Here is a 16,353-nt window from a genome sequence, read left to right on the forward strand (position 1 = left end):
TGCACAAGAGGCAACCATACATTGATATTTCTCTCCCTCTCTCCTTCCATTCCCCTCTAAAGATAAATAAATAAAAACTAAAAAAAAAAAAATAAAGTACCAAAGACCATTTAAAAAAAAAGGTTTTTAAACAAGAGATATAAAATAGTTTCATAGCCCTAAAGCATCCACTTTTTCTGCTTACCCCTGCTTCCTGCATTCTGTTACTTTCAGTAGTTAAATTTTCCAAGTCAGACAATATGAACCCAGGGAGCACTTTTAACCACTAACAAGTTTCTGGTGTTGGAGGTGGAGGTGAGTTTGAAGGAAGGAGCCAGTTATTTTAACTATCCCAGTTTATAATCTGACCTATGTAGCCTGTGTCTTTCTTTTCCAGGGCCTAGTCCATGTACTACTGGACCCATTCCTTTGTGCATTGTTTTCAGGTGGAGTTGGCATGAACTTAACGGCAGCCGATACTGTTATTTTTGTTGACAGTGATTTCAATCCTCAGAATGACTTGCAAGCAGCTTCCAGGGCTCACCGAATTGGCCAGAACAAGTAAGAGACTTAAGCATTAGCACTTTTCCATTTCTTGGCTCCTCCGCAGTTCTGGGTTGGGGAGGAAGGCGAAGATCTCAGTCCTGGTGACAGGCCCAGATTGGAGGCTGAGAGACCACTAGGTAGGTGTTAGCCCGGGTTTGCTACTCACTGGGCCAGGCATCTTCTCATTCTAGACTTGCTTGGTTCAAAAGAGCAAAATCAAATATGAAAGGACTAGAAGGAACCTTCAAAAATTATTTCACTCATCCTTCCTGAGTTAACATCTAATTAAGTTGAAATATGGAATTTAGGGTATTATAGAACTAAGCTAAAAAAGATGGGTCATATCTTTTGACCTGAGGATCATACCTGGCACATTGAGTTTACTTCCTTTTAGCGGCATCAGCCTCCCATGTTTGCACCCATCTTTGCAGACTCCGCTACCACCTCCTCTCCTTTGACTTCTGTACAGGTCTGTTAAAGTTATTCGGCTGATTGGCAGAGATACTGTGGAAGAAATAATCTGTCGGAAGGCCACCTCCAAGCTGCAGCTTACCAGCACGATCATAGAGGGGGGCCATTTTACTCTGGGAGCCCAGAAACCTGCAGCTGATGCTGACCTCCAGGTATAAGAGGTTGTTCGACACTTTGGAATATGTCAGTGCTCTCCGTGGATGAGAATTAAATGAAAAGAATTAGTATTAACCACCCACTCTTCTCGTTACACATTTGTTCCCTGGCCAGACTCGTATCTCCCAAAGTACCTAATGTGTGCAGGCTGCTGTAGAAGATAGACATGAAAATGATATTAAAAGGCAGAAGAACATAGAATAATGATACACTTTGGATCCATCTGTCTTGGATTCAAATCCAAGCCTTGTCACTTACTGACTGTGGTTTAGAGTAAATGTCTTAATCTCCCAGATCTACTCTGTTTACTTTTCTGAAAAAGGATATTGCAAGTTAACTCAGTGGGATGTTGAGAGAATTAGACAAAATAAGGAATTCTGTGTAATAAATACTGGTTAATCTCATGCCTCCATCCTAACCCCACACCCTTTGATTCAAGATTTATATTACTTTCTTTATACTCAGAGAAACATGTATATTTGTATAGGAAGAATGAAGGAAAGAACTAGAGTTAATTACCTGAAGGGGATACTGGATTGGAAACAAATGCAAGGTTGACAGACTTTAGAGAAAGCTCTCATCTGGAAGAGGGCTTAATGTTACTCTGTTATAGCCCTTGGGTTAAAATTAGAATCAGTATTAAGACCCAGGGATGAGGGGCTGGAAGCAGAATGACCAACTAAGATATAGGAAAGGTCTAGGCATTAAGTGAGCAATGAGGCTCTGAGAGGGGCAGTAGCAGTGGGAGGGTCTGGGTGAGAAACACTGCAAAAGAAGAAATGATAGGCACCGCTGTTCAGAGGTGGATAACTAGGGAGATGGAAATTCAAAGATGGCTTTTAAGCCTGGATGATGAGGATAGGAATTAGGGAGATAGAAGGTAGGGCAAAGTTTTAAGAAGATGAAGCTACTTTAGGCTTTAGTCAACAGTTTTCTGTAAACGATAAAATATGAACAAGCTATTGTTAGAGGAAAACTCAACAGACAGGAATTTTATATGCAAAAGTTTGTGAGAGCAGCTTTAAAACGGCTAATTTATCAAACAAAATACAACAAATATTTATAAGAAAAAAATTAAACAATGTTATAAACAAAATTACCAGGTTTAGAATTAGTCTGAGCATGGGTTAAAAACAAACATTTTTCTTAACATGATTTTATATGGCAAAGGCCATACATATCTTTACACATTATCTCTGTAAAGGACAGGGCTTATTTTGGTTTTATTAGGGAATCAGTAGCTCACAGGAAGGGCTCAAGGTTTCATTTACTTTGGGACTAGTACTAGGAAGAGTTACCCTGGGTTTTATGTGTTCACTTGTTTGGTTTTGTTTATCTTAAAGTGTAAAGTGTGTTTTTTCTCTTTTTGTATTTTTCCTTAGGTTCCCAACTGATATGTACATATTTAACCGGTGGTGGCAGGGCAAGCTGTACATTTTGTTTTCACATTGTTTAAGAGATAATTACAAATGTAGGATGAAAGCTTGACTAGGTAAAATGTCGAAATTCTTAGATACAGTTCTCCAAAGGAACTTGGTAGTGACAAGTTCGAGTTGGGTGAGGGGAAGAGGTAAATGACAGAGCCTCAAGAGTGCCCATGTTCTAGCTATTGCAGGAAGGAAAGCTGTAAAATTTTTTAGCTCTCTCCCAGAATGGATAGAGCTTAGAGGACAAGGTGTCCCTGTGAAGCAGGCTGCTGGGCACATCAGTGTAAATCGTGTAGACATACCTCTGTGCAATGGCTGAATACTAGTGGGATTGTAGACCACTGACTGTTTGAGAGGGGCTCTGTCAGAATCTTGCCCAACTCATGGTTACTGGAAGGTTGTGTTTTGGCTCTAATGTTTGATGGATCTCTTCCCCTACACAGACTATACCCGTTATCTCTCTTTGCTAAAAACAAAGGTGACAATCATTGCCCTTGTCTCAAAGGAAAGCAGTTTTGGTTTTGGGTGTTTTTTGTTGTTGTTGTTTTTTGTAAAACAAAAGGAATCCAGTAGTAAACAAAGTGAGTGTCGTTTAATAATTCTAAGCCATTTAGGATTCTGAAGTCCTCAAAAGAGGTTCATCATCCTGCAAGAGAACACAGTAGAAACTAAGAGAGAGATGCAGATGTAGTGAAGATTTATTGAATGCTTATAGTATGCCAAGTGTTACATGAAGTGCTTCTTTGCAGTTGTTTTTTCTGAGTATGAACAACAGAATGAGATAGGCACTGTCTTTATTCCCATGTTAAGTAATTTGCCCAACCACATTCACACTTAGGACTCTATTGCAAGTACTCTCTAACCTCCAAGTGCATGCCCGTAATCACTGCAATATATTGCTTCTCCGAAAACACGTGGAGTCCCTTAATGACGGAGACACATCACAAGTGAAAGCGTAAATACAGGTGAACTGAAAGGACCAATGTTTATCATAAATAGTGGATGTTTTTCTGTTTTTGATGCCAGTTGACAAAGCCAGTCACTGTGTTCTGTATACCAAGGTTAAATAAATGTGTAGTCAGGTGTGTTCATGCTTAGAGCAAAGTTTTTTCAAAGCTATTACAGAATATGTTAAGATTTCCAAGTTACTCACAGAATAGACCATCTAGAGAGAACTGACCCAATTATCTCTAAAAGGACAGGGTGTAAATGAGAAGTCAAGATGTGAATCCAGCTTGATTTAGAATCTCAGTGCACAGTTGGAAGTAGGATGCTTAAGTCAGAAGAAATGATCTGAACTTCTTTGGGTGGTTCCTACAGCCCTAGGGAACATGTGGAGGGTACTAGCAAGAGGGAAGAGAAGCAGTATAGCACAGCACCAGAGGAACAACCAGGAAAATGAGAAATGGTTTTCACATCCATCAGTCAAAAGATGTAAGTGGTTTTTGTGAGGGTAGTTTCCATAGAGCACTGTGGTAGGAAACCAAATTACCAAAGCAAAAAAAAACACCAGTTAATGGCAAGAGGTTAAGTACCTTGTGTATGTAGCCTTCTCTTTCCAAGAAGTTTGGCAGTAGGAGAGGTGGGAGAGTAGGTAATAGTGTCTCTGACTTCTCGTGTGGCTGTTGGGAATGCCTATGAAACAGGCTCTGTCAGAAATGCTAAGGTAATGCAAGAAATTACTGTTATTCTTCAAAGAAAAGGTTGAAGGCTCATAAATAGTTTTTTGTTAATGAGAACTGTCAAAGTCAACATCTCTGATCATTTATCAACTTTCTGTTTACCCATCATCCAAATACTAAATTACCCTGTTGGTTTCTTACGGGGAGAGAAGAAAAGCCAACATCAGGGAAGGAATATGCCTGGTGTCCTTAAGCCACTTAGTAAATCCCTGGATACCCAATGTTTGTTTTCATGAGAACTGACTGGACTTTGTTTTTTCCATTCAAGATGGGTGAGATACTCAAATTCGGTTTGGACAAACTATTGTCTTCCGAGGGGAGCACAATAGATGAAATAGACCTGGAGTCTATACTGGGAGAAACCAAAGATGGCCAGTGGATCTCTGGTGCCTTATGTCCAGCAGAAGAAGGAAGCAGAGAGCAAGAGGAAGGAAGTAAGTAGGGGGTGAGAGCAGCACAAAGGGCACAGCTGCCCTAAACTAGCATGAGATTGGTCCCCATTGAAAGTCCTCAGTGCTGCTCTCTGGGACATTTTTTTCCTACCCAGCCCTGTTCTCATCTTTTAAAGTGTTTAAGACTGACTTAATCTGAGAACTCTTTCTAGACAGACGACATCATCTGGCTGTTCTTTTATAGCTGAACTTTGAACCAAATTGGTGATATTGATGCCATGGTAGTATCAATCTCAAAGATTTTAATTTGTACTTTTCCTCCCTTGGTTGCAAATATCTTCTCTTTTTTTAGTAAATCCTACTGTCCCTAGTATGGTGCTTTCCACATAGTGATTCCTGTATGAATAGTACAATGATTTGTTTTTTAAACTGTAGTTAACACTGATTATTCTTTGCTCAATCAAAAGTATGTACTGTGTCATGTGCTTTATACCTGTATTTTCATTTAATCTTCACAATACCCTGTGTGGTATAAGTACCATTTTATTAGTGAAGTAATAAATGTAAATCGTGAGATGATTTTGTCTTTCTCTTAATTTTTCTGAATTTGGTTAACATTTGTCTATTTCTGTTCTGAATATTTCAATTTCTGATTTGAAGAGTTTTTCACATGATAGTTTTGTAAGGATGTTCTCTGATATCTATAGTATTTTTTTTAATGACTTAATTTTTCTGTACCAGTGGTAGCAGGGATTCAGTGTGGACTGAGGTGTGAGGTATGAGAGTCTTATAAGGTATCTTAATTCAAGAGAGCCTTATTTCATGGGTACAGAGAAGTACAGTATCTTTACTAGATGGCACTTCTGTTGTTTTAGTGGGGAGTAGGGTTGCTGTAACTTTTGGTTTTGTGTTCTATTTTGTTTTTGTAGGACCCTGAATTTCTATCACTTGCTTCCATCTATTTTTTTTAAATTGTCATTCAAGTACAGTTGTCTCCATTTTCCTGTCACCACTTTGGTTTTGACTGTGGGTCCTTTATAGCTGTTCCTTGGTGACCCTTTCCCTTTTTTCCTTCTTCATCCCCCTCCCCTCACCTCTCTCCCCTTGGATCACTGTCAGTTCTTTATTTCATTGCCTCTTACTATATTTTGCTTGCGTATTTGTTTTGTTGATTAGGTTCCATTTATAGGTGAGATCATATGGTATTTGTCTTTCACTGCCTAACTTAACTTCACTTAGCATAATGCTCTCCAGTGCCATCCATGCTGTTACCAAGGGTAGGAGGAGCTCCTCCTTTTTTCTGCTGTGTAGTATTCCATTGTGTAAATGTACCAGAGTTTTTTCATCCACTCATATACTGATGGGCACTTAGGTTGTTTCCAACACTTGGCTAATGTGAGTTGTGCTGCTATGAATATTGGGGTACATAGGTTCTTTTCATTTGGTGTTTTAGGATTCTTAGGGTATAATCTCAGCAGTGGAATTGCCAAGTCACAAGGCAGTTCTATTTTTAGTTTTTTGAGGAAAATGCATACTATTTTCCCTAGTGTCTGTACCATTCTGCATTCTCACCACCACTATACTAAGGTTCCCTTTTCTCTACAACCTTGCCAGCATTTGCTTGCTTTGGAGAAGTGTCTGTTCAGGTCCTTTACCCATTTTCTAATTGGTTTCTTTGTCTTCTTGGAATGGAATCATGTGAGTTCTCTATATATTTTGGAGATCCAACTCTTCTTGCCTGACTTATCATTGGCAAATGTATTTACCCATACAGTTGGTTCCCTTTTCATTTTGCTGATGTTTTCTTTAGACATGCAGAAGCATTTTATTTTGATGAAGTCCCATTTGTTCATTCTTTCCTTTATTTCTCTTGCTGTAGGGAACATATTGGTGAAAATACTGCTTCATAGAATATCTGAGATTTTCTTGCCTATGTTCACCCCTAAAACTTTTTTTTAGGCCTAAAAGGTAGATTTATTTATTTATTTATAAAATATGTTTTATTGATTATGCCATTACAGTTGTTCATTTCCCCCCTTCATTCCCCTCCACCCTGCACACCCGCTCCCCCACCATTCCCCATCTTTAGTTTATGACCACGTGTCTCAAGTTCCTTAGATTCTGTATTTCCCCTACTATTCTTGCCCTCCTCCCTTTAGTTTTAAGTGTGGTTGTTAATAACTATGAGTTTGCTGTCCTTTGACTGTCCCTATTTTTATCTTCGTTTTCTTTTTCTTTTAAAGATTTTATTTATTTATCTTTAGAGGAGAGGGGAAGGAGAGAGGGAGAGAAATATCAATGTATGGTTTCCTCTCATGGGTCCCCTGCTGGGAACTGGCCTGCAACCTAGGCGGTGCCCTGACTGGGAATCGAACCTCGATCATCTGGTTCACAGGCCTGCGCTCAATCTCCTGAGCCACACCAGCCATGGCTATCTTCTTTTTCTTAGATAAGTCCCTTTAACATTTTATATAATAAGGGCTTGGTATGTACTGTGATCAGTGATTGTATGTACTGTGATTCAAGGTATGTAGTTGAATCACAGTACTTTTGATCCTTGAATTTGATCTTATCTGAGAAGCACTTTATCTGTCCTTCCATTCTAAACGAAGGCTTTTCTGAATAGAGCAATCTTGGTTGTAGGTCTTTGGATTTCATGAGTTGGAATACTTCTTTCCAGCCCGTTCTTGCCTGTAGGGTCTCTTTTGAGAAATCAGCTGACAAGTCTGATGGGAACTCCTTTGTAGGTGACTGTCCCCTTATCTCTTGCTGCTTCTAGGATTCTCTCCTTCATTTTATTCTTGGCTAATGTAATTATGATGTGCCTTGGTGTGTTCCTTACTGGGTCCAACTTCTTTGGGACTTCCGCCAAGATGGAGGTGTAGGTGGAAATACTGTGCCTACTCCCACAACCAAGTTTAAAGACAACAAAGTTTTAGTAAACAAAAATGCAGCCAACACAGAAAATTGAACTATATGGAAGTCCAACAACAACGAACCATTCAGCCAGACCGGTAAGAGGGGCGGAGCCAGCAGCGGAGCAGGGTCAGACAGGAAAGATCCCCCCACCCAGGCCAACAGGCAGCCATGGGCGGATCCCAGGTGTGGGGTAGCAATGGGCAGACCCAGTGAGGGCGCAAGGGAGCAGGATGACCGTGGTCACACATTCGCACACAGATAAACCAGTGAAGGAGCAAGCAGTGAGACAGACCCTGCAGGCCCCAGCAGTGGGAAGCAGCAGAGGGGACTGCCATTACCCCTCTCTGACCCCGCCCCCACATACAGCGTCACAACCCAGCAACTGGGTTGCCCTGCTCTGGTGAACACCTAGGGCTCCGATCCTGCTAAGTAACAGGCACGAACAGCCCAAAAGATGGCGCAAGAAGAACTCAAAGCCCCAGAGCCAATAACTCTAAGCGACCAGGAAATAGCCAGCCTCTCAGATGCACAGTTCAAGACACTATTTATCAGGATGCTCACAGAACTGGTTGATTATAGTCACAAATTAGAGGAACATATGAAGGCTAAACTAATTGAAATGAAGGGAGATGCACAGGAAACCAATAGTGATGGAAAGGAAACTGGGACTCAAATCAATGGAATGGACCAGAAGGAAGAACAAAACATCCAACCAGAAAAGAAGGAAGAAATGAGAATTCAAAAAAATGAGTAGAGGCTTAGGAACCTCCAGGACATCTGTAAACGTTCCAACATCCGGATTATAGGGGTACCAGAAGGGGAAGAGTAACAGCCACGAGTGGAAAACTTATTTGAACAAATAATAAAGGAGAACTTCCCCAGTCTGGCAAAAGAAGTAGACTTCCAGGAAGTCCAGGAAGCTCAGAGAGTCTCTAAAACTTTTATGGTGTTGTGACTTAATATTCACATCATCCATCTTGAGTTGATTTTTGTGGGTGGTGTAAGTTCGTGGTCCAGTTTCATTATTTTGCATGTAGCTGTCCAATTCTCTCAACACCATTTGATTCTCTCAACACCATGTGTCTCCTCTTATGGCATTACCAAACTGTTTTGATTATACTTGCCTTATAGTATAGTTTGATGTCAGGTATTGTGATGCCACCTACTTTGTTCTTCTTTCACAAAATTGCTGCAGCTATTCAGGGTCATTTGTGTTTTCATATAAATTTTTAAAACCTTTGTACTATATCTGTGAAATATGTCATTGGTATTTTAATAGGGATTGCATTGAATATATAAATTGCTTTGTGTAGTATGGACATTTTGGTAATGTTAATTCTTCCAGTCCATGAACACTCTATATGCTTCCATTTATTTGTGTCTTTTTTTTTCTTTCTTCAGTGTTGTGTAGTTTTCTGAGTACAGATTTTTTACCTCCTTGGTTACGTTTATGCTTGAGTACTTTATTTTTCTTGTTGCTCTGTCAAATGGGATTTTCTTCCTGATTTCTGTTTCTGATATTTCATTGGTGGTGTACAAAAATGCCTTTGATTTCTGAATATTGAGTTTGTGTCCCACTGCTTTGCCAGATTTACTTATTAGGTCGAATAGTTTTGGTGAATTGTATAGGGTTTTTTGTGTAAACTATTATGTCACCTGCAAACAGTGACAGGTTTGCTTCCTCCTCTTCAAATTAGATGCCTTTTATTTTTTTCTTGTCTGATCACTCTGGCTAGGACTTCCAGTACTATATTGAATTAAATTAGTGAAAGCAGACACCCATTTCTTGTTCCTGATCTTAGTGGAAAAACTTTTAGTTTTTGCCTATTGAGTGTGATATTGGCTGTAGGTCTCATTTATGGCCTTTATTATGTTGAGATACACTCATTCCACTTCCACTTTGATGAGTGTCTTTAACATAAATGTGCGCTGTACCTTATCAAATAGTTTTTCCTCATCTATTAAAATGATCATGTGATTTTTGTCTTTCCTTTTCTCTATGTGATGTATTACGTTTATTGATTTGTGAATATTGTACCATCTTTTCATTCCTGGGATGAATCCCACTTGATCATGGTGTATGATCTTTTTAATGTATTGCTGGATGCAGTTTGCCAATATTTTGTTGAAGATATCAGTGTCTGTGTTTATCAGTGATATTGGCCTGTAGTTTTCTTTCTTTGTTGTGTCTTTATCTGATTATAGGATTAGGATGATGCTGCCTTCATAAAAAGTGTTAGAGTCTTGTATCTTCTTGGATGTTTTGGAATAGTCTGAGAAGGATAATGGTTAGCTCTTCCTTAAATGTTTTGTAAAATTGTCCTGTAAAATAGTCCAGTCCAGGGCTTTTGTGTGCCAGACTTTTTTGATTATTGCTTCACTGTCTTCAGCAGTTATTGGTCTGTTCAGGCTTTGTGTTTCTTGATTCAGTTTTGTAAGCTTATGTTTTTCTGGAAATTTGTCCGTTTCAACCAGGTTTTCAAATTTCTTGGCATATAATTATCCATAGTAATTTCTTAAAATCCTTTGTATTTCCTTTGTATTTTTATGGTTTCAGTTGTAATTTCTCTTCTTTCATTTCTGGATTTACTTATTTTGGTCCTCTCTCTTTTTTTTGATGAATCTGGTTAAAGGCTTGTCAATTTTGTTTATCTATTTAAAAAACCAGCTCCTGGATTTATTGATCCTTTGAATTGTTCTTTTCATCTCTATGTTGTTTAATTATGCTCTGATTTTTATTATTTCCTTTCATTTCCTCATTCTGGGCTTTGTTTGTTGTTATTCCTTCAGTTGTTGTAGATGTAGAGTTAGATTGTTTATTTGTAATGTTTTTTATCTTTTTTAGGTAGGCCCGTGTTGCTGTGAACTCTCTCAGGACTGCCTTTGCTGTGTCCCACAGGTTTTGAACTGTTGTGTGTTCATTTTCATGTCTTTCCAGAAACATTCTGATTTCTTCCATGATCTCATTCTAACTCATTCATTGTTTAATACCATGTATTTAATCTACACAAATTTGAGTGTTTTTGAGTTTTTTCCTCGAGGTTGGTTTCTAGTCTTAGGCCCTTGTCGTCTGAGAAAATGCTTGATATGATTTTGATTTTCTTCAATTTGTTGAGATTTGTTTTGTGTCCTATCATGTGATCTCTCTTTGATAATGTTCCATGTGCATATTGTGCTTCTTCAGATAAATCCTTTGGATCTGATGCATTATTCAGTTCTACAATATTTTTGTTGACATTTTGTTTGGAAGATGTATCTATTTTTGACAGTGGGGTGCTAAAATCCCCTGCTATAATTGTGTTGTTGTCAATATCCTTCTTGAAGTCCTCCAAGATTTTCCTTATATATTTGGGTGCTCCTATGTTGGGTACGTACATGTTTACATCATTTATGCCTTCTTGATGGATTCTTCCCTTGAGTATTATGAAGTGTCCTTCTGTGTCTCTTTTTATGGACTTGTTCTAAAATCTATTTTGTCTGATATAAGTATTGCTAGCCTGGCTTCTTTTCCCTGCCTGTTTGCTTGGAATATTTTTTTGTAGCCCTTCACTTTTGGTCTGCATAGGTGTTTCCTTTTGGATGGGTCTCTTCTAGATAGCATATGCATAGGTCATGATTTCTTATCCATTCATCTACCATATGTCTTTCGATTGGGACATTTAATTCATTTATATTTAAAGTTATTATTTTTTATTTACCTTTTTAGATTTATTTACTTATCTTTAGAGGGGAAGGGAAGGAGAGAGGGAGAGAAATATTAATATATGGTTGCCTCTTGTGCGTCCCCTGCTGTGAACTGGCCTGCAACCCAGGCATGTGCCCTGACTGGGAATCGAACCGCGGTCTTTTGGTTCTCAGGCTTGTGCTCAATCCACTGAGCTATACCAGCCAGGGCTTCAAGTTACTATTGATAGCTATATATTCATTGCCGTTTAACTCCCTTTTTACCTCTGTTCCTCTGTATCTCAATCTTTTTCTTCGTCTTCTTAAAGCAGTTTGTTTAGCATATCTTGCAGTGCAGGATTGGTGGAGTTGTATTCTTTCGTTGTTTTTTTTTTCTTTTTTTTTGTCTGAGAAACTGTATTTCACCTCCATGTTAACTGAGAGCCTTGCTGAACAGAGTAGTCTTGGTTGCAGGCCTTTGCTTTTCATTACTTGAAATATTGCTTGCCGCTCCCTTCTGGCTCGTAGTGTTTCTCTTGAAAAGTCAGCTGCTAGCCTTATTGGGGCTCCTTTGTATGTTACTTCCTGTTTCTCCCTTGCTGCCTTTAAGATTCTCTCCTTGTCTCAGAATTTTGCCATTTTAATTATGATGTTTGTTGGAGTGGGCCTCTTTGGGTTCCTTTTGATCAGGACCCTCTGTGTCTCTTGGATTTGTATGACTCTTTCTCTTACCAAATTAGGGAAGTTTTCCTTACAGAAGTTTTCATTACTTTTTCTAACAGGTTTTCTATCCCTTGCTCCTCTTGTTCTCCTTCTGGTATCCCTGTTATATGGATATTATTATGTGTCATGTTGTCCTGCAGTTCCCTTAACTCCTCTTCATTCTTTTTTAATCTTTTTTCGTTTTCTTGCTTGCCTGGGGGTTTTTGTCTACGTTGTCCTCCAGCTTGCTGATTTGATCCTCTGCTTCATCTAGCTTGGTTTTGAGTTTTTCTACTATGTTCTTCAAATCCCAAATTGTATCCTTCATTTCCTCTTGGCTCTTGTTGACTGTTTCTGTGTCCTTTTTCATGCTGATATAATTTGCCGTTTCCCTACAGGGAAACTTAGTTTCCCTGTAGTTTTTGATAATTTGCACTGAGCTCATTGAGCTGCCTTATATCCATTGTTTTGAACTCAGTATCTCCTAGTTGACATTTCTCTATTTCATATAGTACTCTTTCTGAGGATTCCTCCTTTTCTTTCAATTATAGGTTGTTTCTTTTTTTTCCCATCATTTGTGAGACTCTCCTTGTTTGCTTCTGCTTCTTAAATTGATCTGTTTTGACTCGCTGACTTGTTGGTAAGAGACCTGTGAGATTTAGCGATGCAGTCTCTTTGATCTCCTGAATTTGATGTTGTTGGGATGCTCTTTATGCCATTTATGTTGGCTTTCTGGAAGCAATTGGGTTTCGATTATTGTTGGAACTTTCTTTGTTGGGTCCTTCCCTCCAGCTGGTTGACTGCATTTCATTCTTCCCACCACATCTTGTATTCTGTTGTGCAAAAGCTGCCAGAACAAAACCAGAAAACCCTGAAAGTAAACCCACACCCACAAAAATACATCCCCCTCCCCCCTGCAATCCCATTGTCAACAACAAATGTGTCAGTATTAATAAGGGTATAGAGAGATTAAGACTATTTTAAGAATGAGAGAGACTATGAGATAAGCTACTCAAAAATGATTTTGAGAGGTTAGAGGGAGGAGCACTAAGAGTTTGGAGTTGGAGCAATGTGAAAAGACTGTATAATTTATGTCATGAATAAAAAAGGGAATGAAGGAGATGTAGTATGCACAAATTTGATGGTCAAGAAATGAATGTTAAAAAGCTATGCATGAAGGAAAATACTGCAGACCATGGAGAAGACCATAGTGGGTTTCATTTTGGTAGCCTCTATTATTTACCACCATTTTTTCTTTCTGGATCCACCTCTGGTGATGTCAGATGGCCCTGTCTCTATGACCTTAGGCAGCCTGATCCAGACTTCCAGGGATCTGTCTGTGGCTGAGTCCATCAGTTGTTGATCTAGTCACTCTGCACTCAGCAGTTAGGCTTAGGCATCTTAGGGCAGAGCAGAGCCTCTCCTGGTGTTGGAGGCTGCTATTTCCCCTCAGGCTGTTGCTGCTGGAAGGGGAGTAGTCTGCCTGAGCAAGCAGGCTATTGCCTATGTGAGGGATCTCAACGGCTACTCTTTCAGTTCTTTCCCCAAAGCCTCTGTCCCCAGTCTCTTTAAGGCATCTCTAGTCCACTCTTCCCCTACTTTGCCAGGGATCTGCTGTCTGTGTCTGACTCCTTCAGTTGTTAATCTAGTCTTTTTGTACTCAGCAGTCTGGCCTACGCATCACAGGTCTGGGGCAGAGTCTTTCCTGTGGTTGGGGCTATTGTTGTCCCCTCAGGCTATTGCCACTGCCATGTGGGGGATGACTCAGCACTGGGATTCCAGAATCTACTGTCTCAGTTCTCTCCCCAAAGCTTCTGACCTCAGTTTTTCCACAGTTGTCTGTAGCCCACTGTGCCCCAACCTTTGCCAGAGCTCATGGTAAGTGGCCATAAATGAAAATGTGTGCATTGCAATTTACAATAGCTGAGTGCTGGAAGAAACCTAAGTGCCCATCAGTAAATGAATGGATCAAAAACTGTACATTTACATGATGGAATATTATGCAGTAGGAAGAAAGAAGGAGCTCCTACCCTTTGCGACGGCAGGGATGAATCTGGAAAGCATTATGCTAAATGAAATGAGCCAGGCAGTGAAAGAGAGATACCGTTTGATCTCACATATAAGTGTAACCTAATCAACAAAACCAATAAGCAAGCAAAATATAACTAGAAACTTTCAAATTAAGAACAAACTGACAGTAACCAGAGGGGAAGTGGGAAGCAATAATGCAGGGAACGGAGGAAGGGTTTTCAGGAACATGTATAAAGGACACGTGAACAAAACCAAAGGTGGGTAGAACGAAGGATGAGAACTGGGGATAGCTGAGTGGTGGTGGGGGGGGAATGGAGACAACTACATGAAAAGCAATAAAAAATGTAAATAAATAAATAAATAAATATATAATTGAATTAAAAATTAAAAGAAAACAAAAAAGGGAAGAAAATATGTGCATTGGCCCTTTAAAATGGCTCCTTGCATCTCCAGCCATCCATCTCCGGCAGGGAGGAAAACTGTAGCTTTTCATCACTGGTTGTTATCTGTACTTTTTGGTCTCTGGTGCTCTAGTCTGGGGATCCCAGCTTGGTGTTTAGACCCCATTCTTCTCAGGGGGATTCAATTGGCTGCTTAATTATCCCACTGGAGCTGCCGTCTATGGGCGCCCAGCCAGCCCACTCAAGTCTCCACCATACTCCTTACTAGTCAGGTTGTGCCAAAGCTGATTCCTCTGTCTGTCTGAGGTTATAAGGCTTCTTCTCCTTATTATTTACTTGTTTGTTCTGGGTGATTTCTCCACAATTTAGTTATAATTCCAGATTAGTTCTGGGTGGAGGTTAGTGTATCTTCCATTCACTCCCCCACCATCTTGTCTGCTCTCACTTGCTTCCTTATTCTTTGTCATACAGCTGCCAGGGCATATTTTCCCCTTCTGTGATGTCTCACTCTTGTCCCCACAAGCAATTTCTTTCCAAATTGCTGCCTGCGTGTACTTTCTAGTTTCTTCATTTCCGTTTTTCAGTAGCCACTGCTGTGATCTGCCAGGTTTCAGACCTATCCTCATTATTTTTGTATTTGAGGTTCAGCCCTCTCCTCTTTCTGTACAGTCTCTCCTGACTCTCTGTACTCTAGGTGGGTGTGGGAACGGGTCCATCTAGTTTTGAATGTTCATTTCTCTGTTTACCTGCAAACTGAAGTTTGTAGTACCCTGACTCCTAATTTTGCAGTCAGCATGGATTTGGGTGGTTTTATCTTCTTTTTTTTTTTTATCTGGATGGTTCTCACAGGATGTGGGGAGATTGGCATGCAGGTAGCTGGCACTGTTCTCTAGGACGCCACTCTTTGACTTTTCTTGTAGTTTTCTCTTTCACATTTTAAATTTACCTTTCAGTAAGTTTAAATGCTTGAGGGGTACAGCATTATAAGGATTCTGTTCAGTGACCTTTGCAGGAACTTTGCTTCAAAATTTAGCATGAACCATGCCATGAGCAAATGTTACCTTTCCCCAGATGACTCTGGCCTTGTTCAGTTTGCCATGAAAGGAGTCACTGTATTGTTCTTTGCTTTGTAGACATAAGTACACCTCTTGCATAGATAGAACTCAGTTTCATCTCAGGTATAAACACTTTCAATTTTAAGAAGAGCTGTGTGCTCCCTCTGGTTCCAGACACACTACTTAGAGCCACCAGAAATGACCTTAGACCATAGCCTTCTGTATGTACTTGTCATGTTGAAGTCCTGTTCCCAGCAACCTCCACAGGCTCCAACATGGTGGAACAAGCTATCTTTTACATTTTTTAATGTTACTATTCTTTTTTTATTCTTCAAGTACTCTTTTTGTTCTCTGTTAGTTATAATTGTATCCTGTTTTATTTCAGAGATGTAATATCTTCTCTGAGGATATTTATTATAATACTCTCTCTGGAGTACTTTTAAAAAGCTTTATCTTTTTAGAAAGTATTCCTCTGCCTCCTGCATTGTCTCTCTTTCCTCCAGTTACTGCTACTACTGTTTTTTTTCAAAATTTGTTTTGGAATCACGTGCTTTTGTTGGTAGTTTTCTTGAAATATCTGTGGTACTCTGGCTATCTGATCACATAGGCTGGTGAAATGGTATAGCTGATGGGCAGCTCTGGCTGAACAGGTATATGGGCCCTTGGTCCTTATTCCAACATTACTGGCTTGCGAGCTGGGCTGTCGCATTGAGAGTGCTTCCCACATATCTGTATGTGAAGTCTTTTTACTGGGCAACTCAGTTTCTCCAGAGATAAACCCTTCAAAATCTTTCTTGGAAGACAAGGGATAGGGTTGGAATAAACCTATTTACTCAAATTGAAGAGATAGTGTGAGTCTAGGGCTCATGGTACTCCCATTTTTGGTGTGTAGAATTTCAGTGCCCCTGCCCTGTGGTACCTTGTCCTTG

General features: G+C 39.7%; 1 protein-coding gene across 4 annotated transcripts in view; it reads left to right on the forward strand.

Moving 5' to 3' along the window:
* The window catches only part of CHD1L (chromodomain helicase DNA binding protein 1 like), a 111,221-nt gene that overhangs the window by 79,449 nt on the left and 15,419 nt on the right, over positions 1 to 16,353 (forward strand). For all 4 annotated transcript variants that reach the window (XM_037061622.1, XM_037061623.1, XM_037061625.1 and 1 more), the window contains 3 exons: positions 426 to 540; positions 995 to 1,148; positions 4,530 to 4,695. In XM_037061622.1, the coding sequence (XP_036917517.1) occupies positions 426 to 540; positions 995 to 1,148; positions 4,530 to 4,695 (435 nt within the window). The remainder of the gene's footprint in view (positions 1 to 425; positions 541 to 994; positions 1,149 to 4,529; positions 4,696 to 16,353) is intronic.

Source organism: Sturnira hondurensis, unplaced genomic scaffold (assembly GCF_014824575.4).
Source record: "Sturnira hondurensis isolate 20B ecotype Veracruz unplaced genomic scaffold, ASM1482457v3 Scaffold0013475, whole genome shotgun sequence".
Classification (NCBI taxonomy): Eukaryota; Metazoa; Chordata; class Mammalia; order Chiroptera; family Phyllostomidae; genus Sturnira; species Sturnira hondurensis.